This window comes from Fukomys damarensis, unplaced genomic scaffold (assembly GCF_012274545.1).
Source record: "Fukomys damarensis isolate Sample0158 unplaced genomic scaffold, DMR_v1.0_HiC HiC_scaffold_24, whole genome shotgun sequence".
NCBI classification, from domain to species: Eukaryota; Metazoa; Chordata; class Mammalia; order Rodentia; family Bathyergidae; genus Fukomys; species Fukomys damarensis.
This window is the reverse complement of record NW_022900936.1, coordinates 53,443,749-53,471,155: the sequence shown is the minus strand read 5'-3', so window position 1 is coordinate 53,471,155 and position 27,407 is coordinate 53,443,749. Positions and strand designations below refer to the sequence as shown.

Below are 27,407 nucleotides of genomic sequence, written 5' to 3'. Positions count from 1 at the left end.
ATCTTTAAGTTGCTATTTTGAATGTAAGAGAAAAACCCAAGTTTCTAAAACATGATAGTGTCTTTAGTGTGGTGTGGTTATATAAGGTTGGGTTACACCTGCCTACTTTAATAATCGTAATCATACAAACTTTGTGCTTAGACTGATTTTTAGTTCTTTTGTCTCTGTCTCTCTCTCTCTGTCTCTCTCTCTCTCTGCCTCTCTCTCTCTCTCTCTCTCTCTCTCTCTCTCTCTCTTTAGCCTTACATCTGGCCTTGAGAACAGACTGGTAAATAGATTAATTTCATATTCCCAATCTTTTGATATTTTAAAAAACTTGGTAGCCAGATCACCTCTTCCAGAAAATATTGTAAGAGTTTGGCAATAGAGTCTGTGGTGTTTCTTGTGAAAGATGTCACCTGCAGTGCCTGGGACAGAGCACAGCACTCTCTGGAGCCCAAGAATAATGTGTGAATGAATAAACGGTGGAAGGAACTCTATTTAAAAATTGAGCTAATTCTATTACCAGTTGCAACTGTTTAGCTCTTTGGGATATCCTTCGAAAGAGTCTTGTTCCAGCTCAGAGAAGACATTGCTGTGCTCCAAATTCCTCGGATCATAGACCGGGCTTCCCTGGCACACTGCAAAATCTAAAGAATGTCAAAAAGAGTTGATGAGTTACCAGTATGTAGTTTTATTCTTTATGGTGGCCAGAAATCAAATCAACAAACAAGTACAATACTTTGAGCATTCATGTCACATGATGTGACTCAAAAAGAAGAGTGAAAAATAAGCCCAAAACAGGTCAAAGAAAACAATAGCCAATAATTTGCACAGTGAATCCCTAAGTCAGCTGCATTCACCCCAATACACATCATTTTTCTTACTCCTAACAAGTTTTTCAAAGGAGATTGCATGAATATTGTAGTAACATGCAGTAGATGTTGTTGTAATAACATGACTTCAGATATTAAAGTTGTTTCAATTCCAAAAGCAGACCACTTCTCAGTCAGCTTTCCTGTTTGACGAGATGCTCTTTTTTTTCCCTCCTACAAGGCAAGGCTTTATTGCGGGGGGTGCTGCCAGGCTGCCTTGAACAATGGAAAGAGCAAGCAACACTAATTGGGGTGAGGTTTATATAGGACAGTGAAGTGGGGAGAGTATTGTGAGAGTTGAGCAATGGAACACCAGGTGATTGGAAGGGGAGGGTCATGTGGGTAGCAGGGTAGAGCAACAAGTTAGGTTTTTCTTCTCCAGAGGAGGTAGGTTTCACTTTTCTGAAGTGGCTCATTTCCATAAAAAGGAACCATTTTAGGAACAGGAGCCATTTTAGAATGTAGGACCATTGGGACCATTTTGTCTGAGAACTCTATCATTCCAGACTGTTGTTATTATGAAATAGGGATGAAGCTCTCTTTTTCTGTATCTGCTTCCTACTGGCAAAGGGGATGGGGGCTTTAGACAGCTGAGGTGTAGTCTTGGCGGAGCCAGCATCAGTAGCAAGGGTCCAGTAGCTGGCCATGACGAGTTTGCCAACCGTCTGGTTGGTAAAGGCCTGCATGTGTTCCTGTAAGAAATGTTGAAAACAGTGAAACAGAGGATTATGCAGAAGATGGTGAGGCATCCTAGGAAAGGGAGAAGCCGTGGAAGCCATTGGTTAAAGTATTCTGGCAGAGATTGTAGTCTGTCTAGGTCTCATCTGCGTTTTTTTCCACGCGCTCTCTGAGCTCATTTACTTTGTCTTCAACAATTGCAGATTGGTTTACAAAGTAAAAACACTCTCACCTAATAAGAATCAGGTTCTCCCTCTTTCTGCTGTTACTATATCCAGAGCTCATCGATTTTGAAGTACCACAACCACCAGCGAATTGATTTGGGACTGTAGGGTGACCAGAGAGTCAGATACCTTTTCCATATCTTCATTTAGCTCTTGGGGTAGGGAGTAATAGAAATGTGTTGATGTTGAGATTCCTACCACCCCAGTGCCAATTCCTGCCAGAGCACCAGCTCGAATTAGGAAAGGGAGTTATAGGAAGGGCATGCTTGTTAAAATGGTGAATATTGGTTAAAAAAAACGTCTAGCATGTTTGTTGTTGATATTATGTGTATGATCACTTTGAATTTGGTAGCTTATAGGCAAAAATAAACAAGATTTTTAGAAGAAATTAGAGCATGAAAAACCTAAGCATGAGTGCACTAGAATGGAAGGGCAGGTCAGGAAGAAAGTCACACTTAGATACTGAAATAGTGAGTGATTGTAACCTGTTGGATCTTAGATTTTTTTTCATTGATAAAGGTTATATATAAGCCTGATACTTTTTCATAAGTCTCTCTAGTTTTAACTGTAAAAAGGTAAGAGATAATTTGAAGAACAAATCTCACTAAGAAATTTAAAATTCTGTCTGAGTTCTTAAAGATTTTACCATCATTTTTCCTAATGATCCATAACCATGGTCAGCTACTGGTAGAGCTGGAAACTGCCAGAAGGAGTCAGTGACTGGAGTCCCTTTTTATACCTGGCTTTATTACTATGGCATTATTTTTTACCTATTTTGCTTATTCTTTTCTGCTAGGTGGTTAAGACCAAGCTAAAGTGAGACCTATGTCAATGAATATGAGCATCTTGTTTTATATCAATGCCAGTTAAGTCTCTTCAGGCATTATTTTGGAACCATGCACAGAGCCTCTCAGCTCCTTTGTCAGAGTCATCTGTCAGGATGGATCATACCCTTGCTTGACCATGTTGCTTTGAGTGAAAGCATGGGACATTTCTTCCTCTTCTTAACTCTCCTTTGGCACATGGTACATTTGTCTTCTGGTGTCCAGCTCTCTCCCTGCTCAGGAGGTTGGTTGACTTACCAAAGATGTAGGATGTCATAGGAAAGGTTCCCTAATTTCCTGGGTTCTTTGTCGACCTTGAGGGGCTAGGGCCAAAATATTGTCAGTCCTTCTAGCCCAGTTACGTTTCTAGTTTTGGTCTCCAAATTTTAGATGTTGAACACCCAGAAGAGAAGATCAGTGACATAAGTAGTGCAGTAGGAGCAGTAAGCTTAACTATTATAATTTTACCTGGATAGCAAGCATTTTGGAATCTAAAATATAGTTAGAGGACAGTTATTTTTTTCAATCATGACTGTTCTAGTAGTTGATTTCCTGTAGAATATTAACAGAAAAACTTTGAATCAGGAGCCACACATAACAGTAGTAATAATAATACTCTAGCGTGACAATCATGATGGCATTATCTTTGTAACAAACTTAGATATGTATCTTAGTATAAAATAGCCACTGTTAAATGCACTCACTTGCCCACAAAAACACATAAGAAACTCTTACACAAATTTTTATCTTTTGATAGGTTGCCATCTAAAGAAAATACATCGGCCTATAAATGTACCTGTTATCATAAGTAACTGGAGCATAAGAGAAGGGCAAATACCTAAATCAAAAGGTTGTTACTATAAACAATATATTAGAAAACCTGTACAGTCAGAAAGCATGAATATATTGTGGACACAAGAAAAGTAGCAAAAATAATTATTATAATTACATCAAACTTTATGTCCTATAATATAGCTTGGTACCAAAGGCATTTTTTAAATAACACCTTGTTTTTTCCATCAAAAATTTTTGTGAAAATAACCAATATGAACATATTACAGTAACATATTTAGAAATTAAACCTTGATTATAACCAATACAAAATTTCATAACAACATATTTAAGCAATGTTAATTGGGGGTGTGTCTTCCCATAAGGCTATGGAATTATTGGGGCTCTCATTAGTGAACAAAGACCAAAAATAACTGTTTTCTAAGCAGCTGCTTCTTTATACATCAAGAGGAGTCCCATCATCCAGACATCTCCTCAAACCTAAAAGTTTTTATTTAATTATTTTGACAATTTCTTTTTTATATAACCTGTAAAAACCGATTGTAACAATTAACAATTTATTTGTTTTATATACATATATATACATACACACACACACACATATATACACATATATAGAATGTAGACAGCCATATGTATTATAGTCAAAATTAATCTTTGACATTGTTTTGATCCTGGGAGAAAAAGAAGGTATGCCTTTAATAACATTTATCAAAAATACAATTGGACAGACACAAGCAAACAATTGGACAGACACAGACAAACATATAAAACAATTTATGAAACTAGAGTGCACTCAAATGTACTTGGCCAATTGAATTATAACATCTCTTTTAATTAAGACTAGTCAAAACTTTGTAGGCCAATTGACAGAGATCTCATGTAATTAGAATCAGAAGGAATAAAAGTGCTTTTTAACAGTAGCATAATCCTGTGTTATAAGTCAAAGCAGAAAGTAGAGAGAAGGTCAAGTTAATCCTATAATTACAATTCAAGAATTTGTAATGTAAAATAAATGTTTTAAATGCATCAATTAAACATCTGGAAACCAAACATCAATGAAACATCAATTTAAATTGAGAAAGATACATTTGTCACTTAATCAAAATTTATAATCTGATTTTTGATATGCTTTTTTAAAGTTTCCCTTGTCCAGCAGAATATCACAGCTGATTTTAATGTGGAGCAAGCGGTATGCAGCAGACACTGGGCTGGAGCCTAGCATTTGGTCTTTGAGCTCCAATCTTAAACATTACATTTTCTTTGAACTGTTCTAAAATCTTATATTTTATTTTCTAATATTTATGTAGAAAGCAATAGGACCTGATGAAATTTCTTGGTAATGTAGCTTTCCAAACCAGTTGTTGATATGTAAATAGGCAGGGCCAGGAGAAGATTTTTACTTTCTTTTGTAGAATCTCGCTTCCCTCTCTCTTCAGAAACTGAGGCAGGGAGAGCTGGCAGAGTAGTGGGTGTAGACACCTAAAAATCTCACCTGCCTTTGCAGCCTTTTGTGTAACATGGCAGTAGAGGCTAAGAGGAAACACAGAGGTAGAGCGTCACCACTGCACTGAGGAAGAGGTGGAGGTGGGGCTGTAGGGTGGAGGTAGAGCAAGAGGGGAGGCATGTCTGGCTCTGGGCAGGGACCGGGGTCATAGGTGACCAGCGTGGGCAAGGAGAATCTGAGAGGTAGGGCAAGATTGACGGGGGGGCGGGGGGTACAAAGGCAGGAGAAAGCGTGCACGTAGGGGACTTCAGACCATTTGCCAGTGCACTGACAAAAATTATAAAGATCCCATAAAATGTCCAGGTTGAGTGCTCCATTTTTTAGGCCAGTGGGAATCATTATCTAATTTATATTGGGGCCAAGCCTGATTGCAATAAAAGATCAGACATTTAGACTTAATATTTCTGGGAAGCCCAAGAGTTTTGAGATTAGGTAGCAGACATCCCAACGGTGTTGACTGGGGAGTTTTGGATTGTGTAACTCCCATATCAAGGGAGGGCCAGATGTGCAGGGTGACTATCAGATAGCTCCCAAGGAGAAGAGCAAAAGGAAGGAGTGTCCTCATCCCCTTTGACATTCTCTGGAGAGAGAATGAGAGGAGGCAGGCCAATGGGACATCCCCTAGAGGCAGCAGTCCTGGCCACAGGCCAAGGAGTCCATTTGACCTCGTCCTACGATTTTTTGAGAGAGAGTGACAGAGGACCCGAGAAAGGCTGATCTGAGTACTTACCCAGAGATTAGGACCAGTGTGGATGCAAGGTATCAGCAATGGCAAATGTGAAGGCCCCTGGCTGGGTGCTCGTCTGGCAGGGTCCTGGAAGGATAGTTGGGAGGCCAGTCAGCCCCGACCAGCAGGGGATCGTCGTGAAGTCCTGACCATTGTCTTCCTGAGTTTCAGCACCAGAATGAAAGAAAATGAGCTGAAACAGGAGAACCTGAGGCAAGGCTTTATTGTGGTGGGGTGGGGGGAGCTGCCAGCCTGCCTCAAACAATGGCAAGAGAGCTTTCTTAATGAAACTGTAGTGATGTGATTGTTGCTAAAAGTACAAGAAATTTCATGACCAACACTTTTACAAAGATGAAAACCAGAGTTGCTCCAAGGGCTTTGTAGGAAAAATTATCTCTACTCAGCCTCTTCAGTATCATTGGTCAACTCGCTAGCGGGTGGTTCGGACAGTCACAAGAACAGTATGTGCACTAGTGCCCGATACACAGGAACATCTCATGGGTGACTTATGATGAATCTAAATATTAAGGTTCAGTGTGTGAACTACCAGCAGCCATGAGCCAGTTAATGAAGACAAACTTATTGAATGGTATTATGTTACAGATTTTGAGGAACAGCAAAAATAAAAAAAAAAAAAAAACTGATCCTTTCCCTGAAGGAACAAGAAAATTGGAAGACAGTTTTATAAAACCGTGAGTAGAATTATGCTATGGAAAGGACACAGTCTGCACACAATGCTCTAGCTTCAAATTCAGACCTAACAGGCCACTTAGTTATATCAAGTTTTTTTGTTTGTTTGTTTTTGAGACGGGGTCTCACTATGTAGTTCAGACTGCTCTGGAACTCACTGTGTAGCCCAGGCTTGTCTCAAACTCACAGCGATCCTCCTGCCTCAGCCTCCCGAGTGCTGGGATTACAGGTGTGTGCCACCATGCTCAGTTTATATCAAGTTTTGATCACCTGTTTTCTTATATATGAAATGAGAATGATGCTATTATCTGCTCTTGAGGTTTTTATGAGAATGGACAAGAATATTGGATCATTGAGTTACTGAATTATGGAATGACTGATTTATGATGGAATGAAAATAAATCTTTGTGTAAGGAAAGTACCTTATATGGCTCTAAATAATGCAGATTCAGCCTTTTTTGGGTAACTCAGGAGAATGAAAACTGACAAAGTAGAATTGCTTTGTGGAGGATAGGGGAGTGTAAAGACTGGTACTGTGTAGGGATGGAGCCAGAAAGTGGACAGGTAATCCCAGAAGGAGAAAAGCCTAGAGCTGCAGACTGGAAAGATAGGGTGGGGAAAGTCTAGATAGGGCTTATCCAGTCATCAGTCAAAGAAGTATAGGAAGTCGATGTGTTGTAGTAATTTTAAGTTAATTGTCTTGCTGTGTGTAATTATTTCTTCCATTTACCAATGCAGTCTGCAGAAATGCTTTGCAGAGTTGAGCTTGTTTTGGGGAGATGCAACCAAGCTTTGAAGGATCATGGCAAGAATCTCAGTCTTACCTGGGGCACAGGTAAAATGCTTGGCTTGCAACCATAGTAATAATAGTAAATAGTCTTCAATTTAAGAAATCCATATGTCTAGAGTAGCAAGAGGAGGAAGAAGAGCAAGAGGAAGAAGAGGAGAGGGGGAAGGACAAGAGGAGGGTGAGGAGACAGAAGAGCAAACACGAGCAAAGATGTTGAAACACAGGTATATGTGATGCTTCTAGAGAATTCTGGAGATATTATAGCAGAGGATGTTTGTTAAGAAATATTAAATTGATATCCAAATAACTTAGAATCACATTGAGAAGAGCTTTTGAAAACCAAATAGTTTGTGCTTGAGATATTAAGTGAAAACTTCAGAAAGTTTTTTAAAAGGATTATATAATCATTGAAATTTTAAAAGCTATCAGACTGTGACAATGGCTTTGTCGGGATAAAGAAGAAACTAAAGACAAAACAAAAAACAAGTAGAATAGTGCTGCATGAAAGTAGCAGTGTAAATCTGAAATGAACAGACATTTCTCACAGCAGTTAAAAAAACAAAGAAACATATGAAAAAATGTGCAACATCACTGCTCATCCAAGGGATGCAAATGAAAACAATGCTGAGATTCCACCTCACCCCAGAAAGAATGGCTGCTTTCAAGAAATCCACCAATAACAAATGCTGGCTGCGTTGTGAGCATAAAGGAGCCCTTCTCCACTGTTGGTGGGAGGGCAGACTGGTGCAGCCACTGTGGATATCAGAATGGAGGTACCTCCAAAGACTATGATTCGAGGTCCCATTTAACCCAGCTATTCCCCTGCTCGGTGTCTTCCCAAAACAATTAAAAGCATCCTACCACAGTGATATATGCGCACCCGTGTTTATAGTGGCACAGTTGTAATAGCTAAAACTTGGAAACAGCCCAAATGCCCATCTATAGGAGACTGGAAAGAAGATACAAGTTTTTTTTTTGTTTTGTTTTTTTAAACTCAGCCATACAGAATGAGAAACTAGAGACACTTATAGCTAAATGGCTGCCCATTGAGGCCATAGTCTTAAGGAAATAAATAAGATACACATTTAAATACCAAATAGTTTCTCCTGTGTGAGAAACAAAGTGTAAATGATGATCAAAATGTATAATAGATAATGTGAAATAGCAAAAAAAAGGTCCAAAGGGGAAAGGGACGGGGAAGAAGGAGGGGTAGGGAAAAGGAAAGAAGTGAAAGGAAAAAAATATGAGAAAAGAAGGAAAAAATGGAAACAAAGTCTTTGTAAATAGGAAGAAATGGAGGGGTTGAACAGAGGGCAGGATAAGGGGAAAAAATAAAAACCAAGATATATCATGCAAAGGTACAAGTTCCCAATGATGACTGTCATTGTATTGTATACCTAAAATGTAAATTTAATGAATTAAAAAAAGAAAAAGAAAAGCCGGGCATGGTGGCGCACACCTGTAATCCCAGCACTCGGGAGGCTGAGGCAGGAGGATCGCTGTGAGTTCGAGACCAGCCTGGGCTACATAGTGAGTTCCAGGTCAGACTGAACTACATAGTGAGACCCTGTCTCAAACCCCCCCCAAAAAAAAACCAAAACAAAACAAAAAAAGAAAAAAAATAGTGTAAGGAAAAAAAGACAACAAGAAAATTGGAGGGGAAAATTGCACAGCATGGTAGGCTAAATAATGAAAGCAGTGTTATGATAGAAACCTTGGAAAACTGTGTTATAGATAGGAAGAGGACAGGTGACCAGGGCAATGGGAGTAGCTGCACAAAAATAAGACTGAGGATTTGCAGTTTCAGCAAGATATTCTAGTATAAGAGTCATGAGATCAGTTGGAGATAGCTGGAGCAAAGGAAGTTGGGGTTGACTTTGCTGATTGAGTTATTGTTTGCATAAAGTGTGCTAGTTCAGCGCCCTGAACTGCTGAAAGATTAACTGAAGGAATGAAAACAGACAGAAAAGAATAAATTATCCAGGGAGAGTTGAAACTTAAAAGGCTACAAAGATCAAGGGAGAAAAGAATTCCAGGAGACATCCTCATGCTTCTCTTAATTCAGTAAAGGGCCCACCATTCAGTTCCTTGGGCCCGAAGCTGGGGTTCATCTAGAATTTCTCCTCTTTCATAACCTGCACTCCATCCACCCCCAGTCTCGCTGAATCAACCTCTACACATTCGACCTATTTTACCATCCGGGTAGCAACCTCACCATCAGCTCTCCAGCATCTCTTGCCAAGGCAACGACAGCAGCCCTGTAAGTGATCTCACAGTTTCTCTTGGTCCATGATCTAAAAATTGGAGTATTTCATCTGCAGTATCTGTTGTATGATATTTTTCTTCTTCTGTAAGGCCTGCCATGATCCTCTCATTCTTAGAACAAATCCAGTATCCCTGCTATTGCACTCAAGGTTCCAGATAACCTGACTTGATGCCATTCAGGGTCTCAACTTCACTACCAATACCTTCTCTCAGTCTGCTTTAGCTATGTCAACTTTTCTTGGGACCCAAAGACTTACAAAATATTAATAAGTGCAAAGATAAAAAGCAATGTAATTATCAAATATGGAATTTCTTTGAAGAAAAATATTATAAATGAGAGAGAACGTAATATAAGCCTTATCCTTTTCCTTCAATTTTCCTTACTTGGTCTTCACTTCCTGAATCTTCCTTAGCATAACTTTTTTTTTCAGCTTTAATTGAGTTTATTGGTACATTTTAGGGATACAGTACACTTCCATTCATTGTTGGGATCTTGTACCTCTACATGACAAGTCTTGATTCTCATTTTTCCCCTTACCCCTGCCCTCCCTTCACCCCCTCCTCCCCTCCCCATCTACAAACACTTTATTTTCATCTTTTCATTCTCTCACATTTTTTTTTCTAACTCATAACACAGGTCTTTTCATGACTTGCCTTTTCACTTTCTATTATTTGCTGTGTGGTCAGTTACTCTTCTAGATACTGGAGGACCCAGTAGGGGAAAACAAAGCAGACAACACTCCTTGCCTCTGTGTAGCTTCTGTTCTCTCTTGATTAGACAATAAACAGGATGAACAAGAAAAATATGTTGCGTGGCAGATGATGCTAAGTGCTACGAGCAGAGTGAGCCAAGGAAATGGGGAGAGGAAGTACTGTATCTGTGCTGGGATGTGGTGAACATGAGTGGGAATTGTAGGCAGAACAGTCAAGGATGGCCCAGTGAAGCGGGTATTTGCAGAAAGCCCAGAGAATGTTAGGGGTGGACAAGCCTAGAATGTGCAATACACCTCAGGTCTCTAGAGGAGCAGGTCAACGGAAATGTGTTTGGAGAGGAGTGGAGAGTGTGGTGTGACAACAGGGAGCAACTAGGTCAGATTATGCAGGAATCTCAGTTTCTCTCTCATCTGTGTTCTTTTTCTTCACGGGGCGTACTTTACCTGATACTATCCTACAGATTTATCTTCTTGTTTAATGTCTTTTTCCTTCACTAGAAGATAAGCTTCATGAAGGCAGAACTGGGGGAACCCTTCTCTGCAACTCAACCAGGAACTCAACTCTATCGAAGAATTTTATCAGTTTATCAATTTTATTGAATAATGAATGAATGAAGGGCAGAAGCCTAAAATGCAGTGTTAACTGTGGACATCTGAAAAGGGAGAGGGTTGTTGAATTTGGCAGATGGGCATTTACTGATCTAGCAGCTTTTATGAATCCACGTGCATAATGGTACGCACCTGGGATGAGGGTAGGAGGGCAGAAAATGGAAGGAAAGAAAAGGTGCTGGAGGGATATCGTCCAGTTCCTAAATTTCCTTAACAAGTTAACTTAAAGAGCTGCCTGTAGTACATTCTTTTACTCTTCTCTCTAACTTATTTATGATTTACTGTCTTAAATCGATACTTTACAAAATTGATTATGTGGTATTATGCAGGTCCATTGTGTCCCTCGGAGAGCAGACAGATCTCTCACCCTGTTCATTGTTAGCATAACTGTGGTTAAAATACTTTAAATCACATGTTAAGACGTAACTTTAATCTCACTGTGTGGGAGGTATTATCTGTTTCCCCATTTAGGTAGAAATGTTAGGAAAGAGATGTACCCCAACTGCAGAGCTTAAACGACATTTAAATCTAAGTGGCTGAAGAATATTTCTAAGATGAAACAAATTACTGTATATGAAAGAGTTTTGTATGATGAAAACTTTTTTTTCAAAAGAATACTGTGTACATTGTCTCACCTTGAAAATAGATGCTCAAAGCTACAGCTACAGTTTAATAGAAGGCATAATCTTATGAAACTAGATATTTACACAGTGCTGTTTAAATAAAATATTGTAGGCAGTGAATTTAGCCACATATGCTTTAAAGATGTCTGTACTTTTAATTGAAAGACTAAAGAAGAAACAGGAAAGAAAAAGGCAAGACATTTCTCCTGCCAAAAAGATGGTAAATCTTTGTACTCCCAACATCTTTGAGATGAAGGATGTACACCATCCTAATAAAACAGCCTGAACAAGGCAGAGCTCAAGACAGAGAACAGAACAGTAGAATACAAAAATAATTAACTTCATGAGGCTGTATTAATAACACCACGAAGAGATGTTCTCTGCTGGGAGTAATGTCATTTTTGTTAAACTTGAATACTTCCATCTTGTCCAGTTTCATCATCAGAGAACCTTACTGGAGAAAAATTAACACGTTGTATGATTATCATGGTTATAACAAAGTGACAATCACCAAAGCCATTAAGTAGTTCTTATAAGCTTATCTGTGGTTACTTCTAAGTATGGTGGAAAATAGTCTTTGCTCCTCATAAATTGGTCAAAAAATATTTCGTCCAACATTTGAGACACTTGCTATGTTATTTTCTTTGTATATTAGTACATTAGGAAAAAACTTTAAATTTTATGTTACAACAAACATAAAGGCACATGTTTTAAGTCACTTTCCAGATTTTTTACAAAATAAACCTTTAAAAATAGGCATTTTCTTGCTTCCTGGAACATCCACTTATAGTATAACTAAAACTTTTTGAAATGGACAACAGTATCTTTAAAGGAGTTTTATTTATTGTCTATTGTCTGTAAGGCTTTTCTTGCTTTCTGTTTGGGCAGTGATGGACAGCTAGCTATACAATTATTTTATTGCTCAACTACATGTGTGCCCATTTAACCTGCTTCCTGACAGAGTAGTTTCCAGATTGCTATGTTCAAATATGGCTTTGTTTTCTGGAAGGGGAAGAAAAGGTAGGCTGAGCTCTCTCCATATCATGCTTGGTTAGCAGGTCAGATGGAAAAGCAAGGGATGCGAACATACTGAGCAGGTTTCAAAACAGCTGACTCCCCCACTGCAAATAGTAACAGGTGGGGTGCTCATTTGGGTCTCTGTGGTCTTCAGATGCAGATGCAGGCAGGAACGTTTGCCTTATGCCTGTTTTCTCTGCCTTCTCAAAGATTTCCAGAATACATGAAGAGAACATTCTGGTTCTCTTTCCCTGAATGGCATATGCATAATTCATACATTCATGTCCTCGTAGTCTCTCCCCCCACCATCTAAAGAGCTGTACTTCAGATGCGCATGGGGTGCACACCTGTAATCCTAGCCGTTAGAGAATGCAGAAGGGTCACTGCTTGTGTGAGGCTACCATGGGTTACAGAATGAGTCCGAAGACAACCAGGACTACAAAGTGAGGTGCTGTCTTAAAGCGAAGCAAAACCCAGAACTGTATTCAGAGATAGAAAGTTTTTTTTTTAAGTGAGCCTTATAAAACAGAGGTAGTTCCAAGACTCCAGGTGTACTCCTCCTTCCCAGCCCCACATGCTTACCCACAATGCATCGCGGCCCAACGTCTTGACTCCCTCACGAAGCACCTCTCCGTGCACTGGTGTCGAGCTCCCTTCCCATCCCTGCTTGGCAGCAGCCCAGAGTGTAAGGAACCTCCTCAAAGTGACAGAGGCTTTTTGGTTACTCCTGGTGAAGCAACACTTGACTCTTGTTGGAGTCTTTGTTACATCTATGCAAATTGTCAATTTAAAAAAAAAATCTCCAAGTATTGGTAGATGTGATGATGCTTTTAAAGAAATGATAGCGGTAAGCAGGACATTGGTAGTGCAGTCCTCCTTGAGATGCCAGGTAGTGTGGCTTTTGACAGCGTGTCTCGTTCTCTTCCTTCACAACATGCTTGCAACCTTACTACTGGCATCATTGCAGTCTCTTCCGGGGGTAGTGGACACTACCCATTTGGGTCTTCTCTCAGCCCTGTAAAATGTCCTGTGCTTTTTACAGTGTTAAATGAAGAAATTGTTTTTCAGGTTTTGGATAAAAATGATGCTGTTTCATTAAAGAAAGAGAAAAAGGAAGCTCCTCTTATAAACAAAGGTAAGAAAAATTCAGTTTAAGCAGATTTAGCTGTACTGTTTTGACCATTTTCAAGGTGTCTTATGTGACACCCTGAGAAATATATCAGAAGTTTGTCAGTAATTTGGAGCTTTAAAAAATTATATTTATTGTTCCAGAAGTGAGAGAAAGGATGCAAGGTGGTTGAGCTGTCAATTGCATGTGTTTTGAGGGAGCAGAGGACATATCCTAGCTGAGAATAAGCTCCCTAAAATTTCCGCACTGCCTGAAATTCCCATGGACCTGTACCCCTCTTCTGATTAAATTCTACTTAGCATTTTGCCAAGGACTGATACAGGTTCTATACTTTTCGGAATCTGCTTAGAAAATTATGATGTTATTCTATTTTCAGTTGTTTAGTGCTTTTCCTGTTTTGCATGATCCCTCTGCAATCCCAAAGAGTATCTCAATTACTAAATGTATTTACTAGTTCTTTCATGACCATAGGATGTAGTGTCCTTCAGGTAGGACTTGAACTTATTAAAGCATAAAGTTCCATCTTAAAATATTCAAGCCCAAAAGTAAAGAAATGGGAAAAAAATTAGGCTCACAATATTTCAATTTCTTAGTCTTTATTCGTCATTACTATAATTCTTTTATTATGTATTATATTATTATTCCATTCTATCTTTTATTTAATATTATAGCATTAGGCTCAAACTGTGTGTGCATTTTCATTGTCATTGTTTTCATTTTGACATTTCAAAGCCCTTCCTAGCCTGCTTAGTGAGTCTCAGTTCATTTGACTTTACCCTTCCCAGTCCTTTCTTGTTATCTATCCAGGCCATTATTTTATGTTCACTTTTGGTAGTGAGCTTATCCTTTGTGCATACTTTGTTGCTTGGGCAACCTAATCAGCTATTAATTCACAAGCTTTGTATTTGAACCCTTTAGTTAGGATTCTAAGAAATCACTCTTTTTCTTTTCATCTTAATTAAGGCAATTTGCAGCTCCACAATCAGAATTTCTTTTTAAACAATTTCTTAATTTTTAAATCCAATCCCTTAATTTTAAAGCTGATCTTTTATAGATGTTTCAAACTGTTACTGTACCTTCAAGTATGGTTCTGCTGGATTTCCAAATTGTAATGGAAATTTGTTAATATAATTTTGATCGTAAAATTAATATTTAATTTTAAATACTCATTCTGGGCTTGGCAGGAATGAAGTGAAATATTTTCAAGTGATTGTAATTATAGATTAGTTGACTGTTGAGTTTAAAAATTTATTTTTTATTCAAGACAGTGAGTAAAGCCAATAGTGCCTACTGTGAGCTTGGAAAAGCTCTTTCATGTTTTCCTAAAGGAGCTTGGCAGATCCTCAACTATTTACCCACCATCTAAAACTTTTTTGTTGCTCTACTCTTCTACTTGGACTTCAGTAGCTCTAAACTTGACAAAGGTTTACTGAATGGAACACGCTATGTGGGCGATTATAATGAAGAATCATAGAGGTAGATACAAGAAAGACATATTGACTCATTGACTATACTGTCCCCAAGACATTCTTAACCAATTGAAGGGTGTTTTAAAGCTTTTACTTACTGTGAACTAGCTAAAGTTTTTTGAAGAGAGACTGGATGACCTGGGGTCTCTTCCTGTGTGAAACTTCAACTCTGTCAGACACACATTTCTTATCATGTGTCAGGTTCTTTGAACCTGAACTCAAAGTGGCAGAGAATGGGATATTGGAGTGAAGAGAGTGATTATCTCAGCAGAAGTTGGGAAAAGTAGAAGGCTGAATAGTCCTGCTCAGTCATCCATACACTCATTAAGCACAAATTTAAAAAAAATCACTCCTCTAGGGCCAGGGATTTGGCTCCTGAGTTCAATCCCCGGTACTCCCTCAAAATAAATAAATAAGATAAAATTACTCTTCTAAAACCAAGTTACATAAATGCACAATGTGTGCATGTATGAAAAAGGAATGAAACCCATTAATTTGTATAATTAAAATCTGTTAATAATAATAAATTTTAAAATACAGCAAATGGGCTTGAACTTATAAAAGTTCAAGGATTATTGTATACACATCATTAAAATTTATTAAAAATTAAGAATATAAACTTAAGAATATAAGTTGCATTAAAATTGATACAGTTTACAAGTGGATGTTTGAATACAAATCCAAATTATATAACATTTCTTTTGGCTCAGTTTATTGTGTACTCATTAAGATTTAATTGTCTTCATTTTGTCTATATTCTTTTGAAGCAAAACAAAAGCTGTACAACGGTACTTCAGCAACAAGAAGAAGCTCTTCTTTACCTAACCTCAAAAGGTAGTGTGCTATAATTATACAAATTCCAAGTGAGTGCAATTATACTGTTGAAAAGTAATTACCAATGTTTAAATACAAGAAGAGAGAAAATAATAGCAATAAAGGCAATTGAGAATGAATCAAAATTTTCAACAGAGACAAAAATAGAAATTCACCTTTTTTACCCAACTGTTTTGATTTCTTTTGTGAAAATGTGGGAATAATGAAATGGAGCAGACTTAACTTCCTACCCACAGTAAATATCTAATTCAAATTACTATACTGTAGCCATAGCACTGATTCCTGACATAACATAAGTTATGATTGTGAAACCATAGACTGATCATTATCTTACTGTTAAACATACATGAAATTACTGTGAACATTGCATTCTAGAATTTAATTGACATGAGAATTCTGTCAACAATAAAATAAAATCACCTGGATATTTTAGATTCCCAGTAGAATTTTAAAAATATTTTCAAGGAAACAAAGTCTTATCCTCCACTATATAAATGTAATTAAGCTGAGTTCCAGGCAGTTGGACTCAGTTGGACCCACCCTTCCAGAGCCCCATTGTTAAAGTCAAGTCCAGACTCTTTAGCCTGGCACAAATCATCTGCTTTTATTTTGTGACAGCCCGTGTCTCTTTATCTACACTTCCTTTATGTGAATACCCTCTGGTACCAGTTCCCATTGCTCTCTTGCCCTTCCAGTCTCAGTTCAGGTGTCTTCTGGGCCTCTCTCCTGCTCCTAGACAAGCTCAGGCACTCGCAGCGCCCCTGGCGGTGGTCAGGTTGTATCATAATCCATTCAGTGCCCATTCTTACCTGTTAAGCACCATCCCCACATTCTCACACACAGTGGTGAGAATTGACTCACAGTTGGATGGAATTTTCAGCTGGTTATCTTTGCATTGCATATCAGCTCTTAAAGACAGGGCTCATGCCTCATTCTGTTCGTTATTCTGAACCTCCGCAAGGTCTCCCCTGATGGTTCCATCTAAAATAGCTTACCCATGGTGGCAAGTTATACTCTCACTATGAAGTCATCCTGGTTTATATTTTTCAAAGCAGTCATTAAGGTTTTAAGGCATACAATTTACTCATCTGCTTATTTTACCATTTTTTTTCTAGTTTGATTGCTTTATTTTTCACTAAACTCTCACTCCAAGAGAACAGGGTCTGTTTCGTTCACCTTTGTGTCCCTCATATTCAGAATGGCACTTGACTTGACATTCAACATTTATTGATTGAATAAATGATATCATTTCCCCCGATAGGGCTGTCATTAGGCCTTCTCATGAATAACACATGAAGTCTAGAATTTGTTAAAACTTAAATTTTAAGAACTCTCCAGACACTAAAACAGAAATATGTGTATGTGTATTAATTCAGGTCTTCATGAAATTTTGTTTTCTTTATCTTATAAATGTGAGCGTTAGAACTACAGTTCAAATAGGATGACATTAATAGATGAAGTTTATCACATGTATTACTAATGCTACTGATGATGAAGGTTACCATAGTAGTTACTAGGTACTGTTTGCAAGCACTGATACTGAGCACTGAATTGTACTATTTATACATTTCATTTAATCCTTACCACAGCTGTTAGAGGTGGGCCCTATTATTATTTGACAGAAGAAGAAACAGATTCAGAGGGAATTCCCTGTGCTCTCATGTAGTGTATTTTACTATCCACTCCCAACACCAGTATGAATTTCCAGCATCCTCAAATAATAAAACAACAACAAAAGAACTTAATTTTAGCATTTGGAAGGTTATGGTTAATGAACCTTCTGACATTGTATAAGCATTCTTTAACAGACAGTTAAGCCCTAGCTTATATAATGTTCTTAATTTTAAAATCAGCTAAAGTTTGACAGTATAGTTAATACCAAAGAACAACTGACAGGGCCAGGGATTTAGCTCTGTGGTTCTGCCGCCTGCCTTGCAAACGCAAAGACCCAAATTTGATCCCCGGTACCAAACAAAACAAAACAAAACAAAACAAAACTACTGACAGCAGAAGCACATCCCATCTGATATATACTGTAATCCAATTTCAAAAGTGTAAACGTGCAAAAACTCTCTAAAGCCATGACTTGAATTCCTGGATGTGAGCATGAAAGATTGCAAAACCTTTCTTCCTTGACAAAGAAACCCCTGCATGATGCACACGTCTTCCCCCTCCCATGTTTTACCATCCTCACCTCTTATTTTTTCTATTCCTGTCATACTGAAGACTTAGGTCTCATAGCATACTGCACTAATTATCCATACTCACTGTGGACTTATTTTTCAGTTGGAGGCCATGGATCCTTTTAAAACCTGTATCAGATGCACACAATCCTGTCCTGGTAGTGCTCACTGTGATTAGAAGAATCTCGGTTCACTCTCCACGGCCTCCATGCACCTGTCTCTCACCTTCCCTTTCCCTCTGGGTCCTGTGACTCTAACCTTCCAGCTCCGACTTTCTCGTCCTACCTGAGCAACCCTTGCGCTTTGTACCCTTGGGTTATCACACCTCACCCAGAGCACTTCTCTAGATCACTAAGTATTTCTTTTAATCACCTTTGTTCATTTTTTGTTTTATTTCTGCATATTTATTTCATTCCAAAATAGAATTTAAGTCTATTTCACAAAGAAAACATAAGTGCTGTACATCTCCTGTTGTTAAGAATAAATTTCACCAGTTCTCTTTCATTGTTGCTACCCTAAAAGCCTCGAATCAATATATGGCAGGAATAAATGGTCATTATTCTAATTAAGAATATTTTATATAACTACATGTGTGGTAATTTTTAGCATTAAATTTATATTCTGAGTTTCATTGGTTGTGTATTAATATGTCATTGTGGTACATGTTGCTGTTTCTGAAATTATTAGCATCTAATGTGGTTCCTACTTTGAAATTATTAACCCCAGCTTGCCCAGTGTGCCTATGGAAGGTGTAAGTTCTGGACGTGAAGCCAGAGTCTGTGTAAGTGGCAGCGGTAAAATTGCTTCTGTGCCTACGCTGTCTTCTCAAAGCACATCTGTCAAGGAAACAGAGAGAAAACTGATATCTAATTTAAGGTAAAGTCAATTACTAAACATATTCCACATTCATTATAAGCAGTGACAATTCCTTTTTTCTACTTTTCCTTACGGAGAGGTAATAATACTGAAAAAGTTCAATGGCTTGTCTGTATGACTTGTCTCCTAACTACACTGAATTAGACATACCATTGGATAACTGTCCTTTGAAACAGAATTGCAATCACTCTTAACTGCCTGCAGTTATGGACCCAGCATTATTTGACTGTTACTTATTCCTTAACTGTAATACAAAATTCTTACTGAATTTTCTTGGGACCCTTTTTATTCTCTCACAAAAACCCTCATGACACTTGTCTGGCTTTTTAAAAAATCAATTTTTGTAGTCTTAGATACTGAATTTATTGAGGGAAACTGAGATTGATTGATTGATTGGCCAATGCAGGATGTCAATATTAGTGGACATGATTATTTGAGGAATTTAGATGGCTGGATCTCAGTTCTCAAAGGACAGACAGGGATGAAGTAAAGTGTAGTATTCAGGGTGATGACAGGAGAGGGTTTTACAATCAAGTGAAGTCTGTAAACAGAACAGGGCATATGGGAGGGCAGGAATATGAGCACAAGCATCTCTGAATTAGCACACCTCCTTAATTTTGTGGGTTCGCCGACTGTGAGGGGCCTCTGTGGAGTAAGAGGCTCTGGGCCAAGAACACACAGCACACCTTTAGCTGGAGCAGTGTTTTCTTAGGACAGTTACCTTGCTTTTTCATATCAGTGACCAACAGAATCCTTCTGAATGTGAGAGTCCTCAAAGGACAGAAAGTGTGTTAGCTTTAGAATCAGCTTAATGAAGAAAGGGTTATTTTGCCTTGCAGTTTCAGAGGCTTCACGCCATGGCCTCCTGATTCCATTGCTGTAGGTCTGAGGTGAAGCAGAATGCGAGGCAGTGGGAGAGAGCAGCAGAGGAAGCTGCTTGCCCCGCAGCAGGAGGAAGCAGAGCAGAAGGGAAGGGAGGACTAGGGACCAAACACATCCCTCGAGGGTGTGTCTCCAGTGACTCACTTCCTCCACCAGGCTCCACCTCCCAACAGCACCATCAGCTGGCAGCCAGATATTTACCATATGGCCTTGGGGGACATTCCAGATCCAAACCATAATGAAGAGGTAGAAAAAAAGAGAGAAACATAGAGGCAGGACACATATATAAGAAGCGACGACCTCTATTCTGTGGTCCTATTGTGAAGAAGATTGCTAATCGCCATAGAACAAAGTTAGTTCTTAGGCTGCAAGGCTACACTTACATGGGTATGAAAGCCCCACACGCTGTCCTCTAGGATTCATGTCTAACACCTGCCCTACCCCAGAAGCAAGGAAGCACTCTTGTTTATCTTTACTAAGACAAGTTATTGATGGGACAGCAAATTCAGCATGCTCCCTACCTAATCAACAAGTTCTGACCAACAAAAGGGCCCAAGATGGCAGCTTGCACTAGCCTGGAAATGAGACAGAAATAGGACTTCAGCATTGTATAAATATTATAAGCGTGTAGAAGGCCCTGTGTCCAGTGATCTGGACAGATGTCATACTGCTGTTTCCTTGAACTGGATCCTTAAAGAATGGGATTCTTGAGCTGGGCGTCGTGGCACACGCCTTTAATCCCAGCACTCGGGAGGCTGAGACAGGAGGATTGCTGTGAGTTCGAGACCAGCCTGGGCTGCATAGTGAGTTCCAGGTCAGTCTCAACTATATAGTGAGACCCTGTCTAAAAAAAAAGGAAAAAAAGAATGGGATTCTTGAGCTGGGCGTCGTGGCACACGCCTTTAATCCCAGCCCTCGGGAGGCTGAGACAGGAGGATTGCTGTGAGTTCGAGACCAGCCTGGGCTGCATAGTGAGTTCCAGGTCAGTCTCAACTATATAGTGAGACCCTGTCTAAAAAAAAAGGAAAAAAAGAATGGGATTCTTGAGCTGGGCGTCGTGGCACACGCCTTTAATCCCAGCCCTCGGGAGGCTGAGACAGGAGGATTGCTGTGAGTTCGAGACCAGCCTGGGCTGCATAGTGAGTTCCAGGTCAGTCTCAACTATATAGTGAGACCCTGTCTAAAAAAAAAGGAAAAAAAGAATGGGATTCTTGAGCTGGGCGTCGTGGCACACGCCTTTAATCCCAGCACTCGGGAGGCTGAGACAGGAGGATTGCTGTGAGTTCGAGACCAGTTTGAACTACATAGTGAGTTCCAGGTCAGTCTCAACTATATAGTGAGACCCTGTCTAAAAAAAAAAGGAAAAAAAGAATGGGATTCTCTAGTGAGTTCTTACTCTCTATCAGCACTTTTCCAAAATTAATTTTTAGGGTCTTCAGTTTTGCAGTTGGGTAACCAGAAATTCGAGTCTTGGTTGGTTGTTTACTGGTCGCTAAGGCTTGGTAGCATGCAATAAATAAATCATATTTGTGTTTGTGTATGTGTATGCATGCATTCATGTCTGTCTCTGTATACGAATAAATATATGAACATCATTAAAAATTTTGCAGAGGACCATATATCCAGTGAATAAGCCATTGCTACAAATAAACCAGCTTTCTTTTTTTAAATTAATTTTATTGGTACATTTAAGGTATACAATATAATGACATTACTTGTTAGAAATTTGTACCTTTACATAATCAATCTTGGCTATTATTTTCCCCATTTCCCTGCCCTCTCTTCAACCCCTCCCTCCCTATCTATAATGACTTTGTTTCCATTATTTTTAATTCTCTCATATTAATTCCTTCTTTCCTTTACCCTACCCCTCCCATTTCCCCTTCCCCTTTGTCCCTTTTCTTCCTCTTTCACATTATCTATTATACCTTTCAGTCCTTATTTACATTTTCAGTTTCTCATACAGAGAAACTATTCAGTATTCACATGTGTGTCATACTTATTTCACTTAACCGTATCTCCTCAACTTTTTTTATGGTTGAGTAGTACTCCATTTTATTTTTTTTAAATCCCACATTTTCTTTATCCAGTCTCCAGTTGATGAGCAGTTGGGCTGCTTCCAAATTTTAGCTATTACAAATGGTGCTGCTATGAATATGGGTGCACATACATCACTCTGGTATGATTCTTTTGATTCTTTGGGCAAGATAGCAGGGGAATAGCTGGGTCAAATGAAACTTCCAATCCTAGTTTTTTGAGGTATCTCCATCCTGATTTCCACAGTAGTTGCACCAGTCTACACTCCCACCAGCAGTGGAGCAGGGTTCCTCTTTCCCCACAGCCCCACTAGCATTTGTTATTGGTTGATTTCATGATAGCAGCCATTTTTTCTGGGGTGAGGTGGAATCTTAGTGTTGTTTTCATTTGCATCTCTTGAATGGCCAGTGATGTTGAACATTTTTTTATACATTTATTTGCTATTTGTACTTCTTTGTCTGAGAAACGTCTGTTCATTTCACGTGTCCTTTTTTGGATTATTCTTTATATTTGGAGGTCTGATCTTTTACAGTTCTTTATATATTCTAGATAGTAGACCTTTGTCTGAGGAACAGATGGTGAAAAATTTTTCCCACGTTGTGTGTTGTCTCTTCACACTGTTGGCTGTTTCTCTTGCTGTGCAGAAGCTTTTTAATAAGAAGACATCCCACTTGTTGATTGTTTGCGCCAGTTTAAAGACAAACTAAGGTTTTGTTCATAAAATCTTTTCCTTCACCAGTGTCTTCAAGAGTTCTACCTAATCTCTATTCCAGCTAGTTTAGTGTTTCTGTTTTAATATTTAGATATTTAATCCATTTTGATTGGAATTTAGTGCACAGTGAGAGATATAGGTCTAGTTTTAATCTTTGGCAAGTTGAAACGCAGTTTTTCCACACCATTTATGAAAGAGGCTGTCTTTCCTTCAATGAGGGTATTTGTCTCCTTCATCAAAGGTGAAGTGTCTGAGTGTGTCTGGAGTTGTTTCTGCATCTTCTAATATGTTCCGCTGGTCCTCAGATCTGTTTCTTCACCAGTACCATGATGTTTTTATTAAGTAGCTTTGTAGTATATTTTCAAGTGGGGGATTGTGATACCCTTTATCTTTTTTTATTGCTAGAATTGTTTTTGGTATTCTAGGTCTCTTGCTCCAAGAGAGTTTTTTGATTTTTTTTTTCTAAGTCTGTGAAGTATGCTACTGTGGATTTCAATTGGGATTGCACTGAAACTATATAGCAGTTTTGTAAGTATGGCCATTTTCACTATGTTGATTCTTCCTACCTGGGAGCAAGGGATGTCTTTCCATTTTCTGATAGCCTCTTCAGTCTCTTTTTTCAGAGTGCTATAGTTTTCAGAGTAGATTTTTTTTATTTCTTTTGTTAGGTAGAGTCATAGATATTTTAATTTTTAGTATGGTATTGTGAAAGGAATTGATTGCCCCATTTCACTCTCAGTAAGTCTGTTGTTTGTGTACAGAAAAGCTATTGATTTTTGTATGTTGGCCTTTTATCCAGGTACTTTACTGAATTTGGTTATTAAGTCTAGGAGACTTTTGGTGGAGTTCTTGGGGTTTTCTATGCAGAGTATCATGTCATCTGCAAATATATAATTTGACTTCTTTTCCTATCTTTATTCCTTTTATTTCTTTCTCTTGTCTAATTGCATTGGCTCATGTTTCCAAAATTATATTGAACCAGATTGGTGATAGTGGACATCCTTGTCTTGTTCCTGATTTTAGTGTGAAGGATTTCAGTTTTTGACCATTTTTTATGATATTGGATGTTGGTTTTTCATAGATGGCTTTTATCAGATTGAGGTATAGACCATCAATTCCAATTTTCTGTAGGGTTTTTATCATGAATGCATGTTGGATTTTGTTTAATGCTTCTTCTGCATCTGTTGGGATGATCATATGGTTTTTGACCTTGGTTCTATTAATATAGTGTATTACATTTATTGATTTGTGTATGTTGAACCATCCCTGCATCCCTGGGATGAATGCCACTTGTTCAGGGTATATGATCTTCTTGATGATTTTCTGTATTCTATTTTCTGGCATCTTATAAAGGATTTTTGCATTCATGTACATTAGTGAGATTGGCCTATGTTTCTCTTTTTTCAGTTGGGTCTTTCTCTGCTTTGGGAATCAAGGTGATGCTTGCTTCCAGGATTAACTTTGTGAATATTGCTTCCCTTTCAATTTCACTGAAGAGTCTAAACAGGAGTGGCAGTAGTTCCTCTCTAAATGTCTTGTAGAATTCAGCAGTGAAGTCATTAGGACCTGGGCTTTTCATAGTTGGCAAGTTTTTAATTGCATTTTCAATTGCACTGATTGATTTTGGGTTGTTTAGAATTTTTGGTCATCTTCATTCAACTTTGGTAATGTTTATGAATCTGGGAATCTGTCCATTTCTTCTGTATTTTTCCATCTTATTGCCATAAAGGATTTCAAAGAAGGTATTGATGATACTCTTTTTTTTTTCTGGGTCCATTGTAATTTCACCTTTTTCATTTTTAATTACATGGATTTGTGCCTTTTCTTTCCTTTTTTTTGACAAGGTTGCTAAGGGATCATCAATTTTGTTTATTCTTTCAAAGAACCAACTCTTGGTTTTGTTGATTTTTTTGTATTATTCTCTTAGTCTCCATTGCACTGATTTCTATTTTGATCTTTGGATTTGTCTTGCTCTTCTTTTTCTAGAAACTTGAGGTTCAGCATCAGGTTGTTTAATTGTGCTCACTCTGTTTTCCTAATATGTGATTTCACTGCTATGACTTTCCCTCATAAAACTGCTTTCATTGTGTGCCATAGATTCCAATATGTTGTATTGTTATTGTCACTTAACTGTAGAAACTATCTGATTTCTTCTTTAATATCCTCTGTGACCCATTGTTTATTCAGAAGTGTGTTATTCAATTTCTGTGTGTTTGTTAAATTCTTGTGGTTTCTTTTGTTATTGATTTCCAATTTCATCACGCTATGGTCTGATAATATACAGGAAATCATTTCATTTCCTTTGCACTTACTTACAGAAGTTCTTTGAGTGAGTATGTGGCATATTTTGGAGAATGACCCATGTGCAGCTGAGAAGAATGTGTATTCTGATTTTGTGGGGAGGAACACTCTGTAAACATTTGTTAGGTTGATTTGTTTAAGAGTTTGATTGAATTCCATTATTGTTTATTTTCTGTCTAGTTGATCTATTTGTAATAGTTGGGTATTGAGGTCTCCCACTACTATTCTGTTAGTGCTTATTTGATTTTGCATTTCCATTAGCATTTGTTTTATATAGTTGGGTGCACTACTGGTTTTTTGCATATATATTTATGATTGTCATCTCTTCTTCTTGGATTGTTCCTTTTATAAGGATGTAGTGTCCTTTTTTGTCTCTCTTACTCAATGTTGGTTTGAAATCCACTTGATCTGCAAAGAGGATAGCTACTCATTTTTTTTTTTGGCTCCTTGTCACATGTAATATTGTTTTCTACCCTTTAACTTTCAGTGTAAGAGTTTTTTTTTATCTTATTGAGTTTATTGGTACTTTTTCAGAATGCAGTACAGTTACATTTATCATTGGGATCTTGTACATTTACTTCACAGATCTTGGTTCTTATTTTTCCCCCATACTCCTGCCCTCCCTTCACAACTCCACCCTTTCCTATTTACAAAGACTTTGTTTCCATTTTTTTCTTTTCTCGTATTTTTTCTTGTCCCTTATTTCCTTTCCCCTACCCTTTCCACTTCCCCTACATGTTTGGCTCTTTTCTTCCTATTTCACATTATCAGTTATGCAATTTGGATTATGAGTTTCTTTTTGAATTGTGTGTTTCTTGTATGCAGCGTATTGTTGGATTATGCTTCTTGACCCATTTCATCAATTTATTTCTTTTGATTGGTGAATTGATACCATTAACAGTGATGGTTATAACTGATAGGTATTGACTTATCCTTCTCATGACTTTTTCTTTTTGTTGGATTCTCCCCCTTTGCATTTAATTTCTCGTCATGCCAGATGGATTCATTCTGCTGGGCTTCCTGGGGTTGTGATCTTCATTGTTTTTCCCTAGGATATTGTTTAAAATTTTTTGGAGTGTTGGTTTGGTATTCATGAAGTTCCAAAGGTGCTCTTTGTCATGAAAGTATATCACTTCTCCATCAATTTTTGAAAGATACTTTTTTGCAGGGTACATAAGTCTGGGTTGGAGGTTGTTTTCCTTTAGGGCTTGAAATACATCACTCCAAAGCTCTTCTTGCCCTGAGGGTTTGTGTTGAGAAGTGTGCTCTGATGCTGATGGGCTTTCCTTTGTATGTGATTTGTTTCTTTTCTCTGACTGCTTGTAAAATTTTGTTCTTCTGTTAAGTTTCTGGAATTTTAACTATTATGTGCTTATGTGTAGGTATAATATATATTATGACTAGCTGGAGTCCTATATGCCTCACTTATTTGTATGTCAAATTGTTTTGTTTTGTTTGTTTTTGTTAATTTTATTGGTATGTTTAATATATACAATGTAATGGCCTTCCTTGTTGGAAATTTGTACCTTTACATAATCAATCTTGATTCTTATTTTTCCCCATTTCAGTGCCCTCCCTTCAACCCCTCCCACCCAATCTACAAATACTTTGTTTCCATTTTTTAAATTTTCTCATATTGATTCCATTCCCTTCTACTACCCCCCCTGTTTCCCTTTCCTCTTTGTCCCTTTTCTTTATTTCACATTATCTATTATACCTTTTAGTCCTTATTTACACTTTCAGTTTCCCACACTAGAGAAACGCTTTGATATTTACACATGTGTCCTATTTATATCACTTAAGAGTATCGCCTCAATGTGCATCTGTTTAGCTACAAATGTCTCTAAGTTATCATTATGTATGTGAAATTGTTTCCCCTACTTGGGAAGTTTTCTGTGAACAGTTTTTTTTCCCACCATTATATCTGTGAACTGTATTTTTTTTTTAATGTCATCTGCAGTCTCTCCTGTTTCTTCATTGACTCTGATCAGTCTTATTCTTCTTTGTATCATCTAGCATCTGTTGGATTGATTTCTCATGGTTCCTTACTATTTTTAAGAAATATTTATTTTCCTGTTCACTAACTGCAATCCTATTATCTATATCTGAAATTCCATCTTTACATTGGCTCATTGTGCTGTGTAAACTTTCAATGGAGTTTTTAATCTCCTGGAAATCTGTTTGCATCTGTTTTATGGATTCCATTTATTTCCTTTGCTGGGATTCCATCATTTTCCTCAGCTCCTCTATTTTTTATCTGTGTCCACTCTGGATTTATTAATCACGTCTGGCACTATGGGCACAATCTCTGCTGTTATCTGAGAAATTATTTCTGATTTCATTTTTCAGATCCTCTTTTGTTGTCAGTTCAGGGAGTCCAGGTAATTGAATATCAGATTGTTCCATCTTGTTTCCCTTTAGGGTTGCCTTAGGTGATCTGGAAGTCTGATTTGGGGACTTGTTTCTGTGTCTTCTCATTCAAAGAGATGCAGCCTGCTGTGCCTTTGTTTAGACTTTTGCTCACCCAGTGCTCTTCAATTCTCAACAAGCCACCAAGACACCTTTTCTCTGCTGTTCACCAATGCACCAATTCCTAGGTTCAGAATGGTGGCCTTCTGGATCCCTGAGCTCACCTGTTGTCTGGGCAAGCTTCTGGCTGGGGCCTGAGCAC

At 38.1% G+C, this 27,407-nt stretch overlaps 1 protein-coding gene across 1 annotated transcript in view; it reads left to right on the top strand.

Annotated features, from left to right (window-relative positions):
• The window catches only part of Morc1 (MORC family CW-type zinc finger 1), a 193,912-nt gene that overhangs the window by 148,119 nt on the left and 18,386 nt on the right, over positions 1 to 27,407 (top strand). Inside the window, exons 20-23 of the mRNA XM_010630190.2 lie at positions 12,882 to 13,160; positions 13,382 to 13,448; positions 15,679 to 15,745; positions 18,655 to 18,804. Coding sequence (XP_010628492.1) covers positions 12,882 to 13,160; positions 13,382 to 13,448; positions 15,679 to 15,745; positions 18,655 to 18,804 — 563 coding nt within the window. The remainder of the gene's footprint in view (positions 1 to 12,881; positions 13,161 to 13,381; positions 13,449 to 15,678; positions 15,746 to 18,654; positions 18,805 to 27,407) is intronic.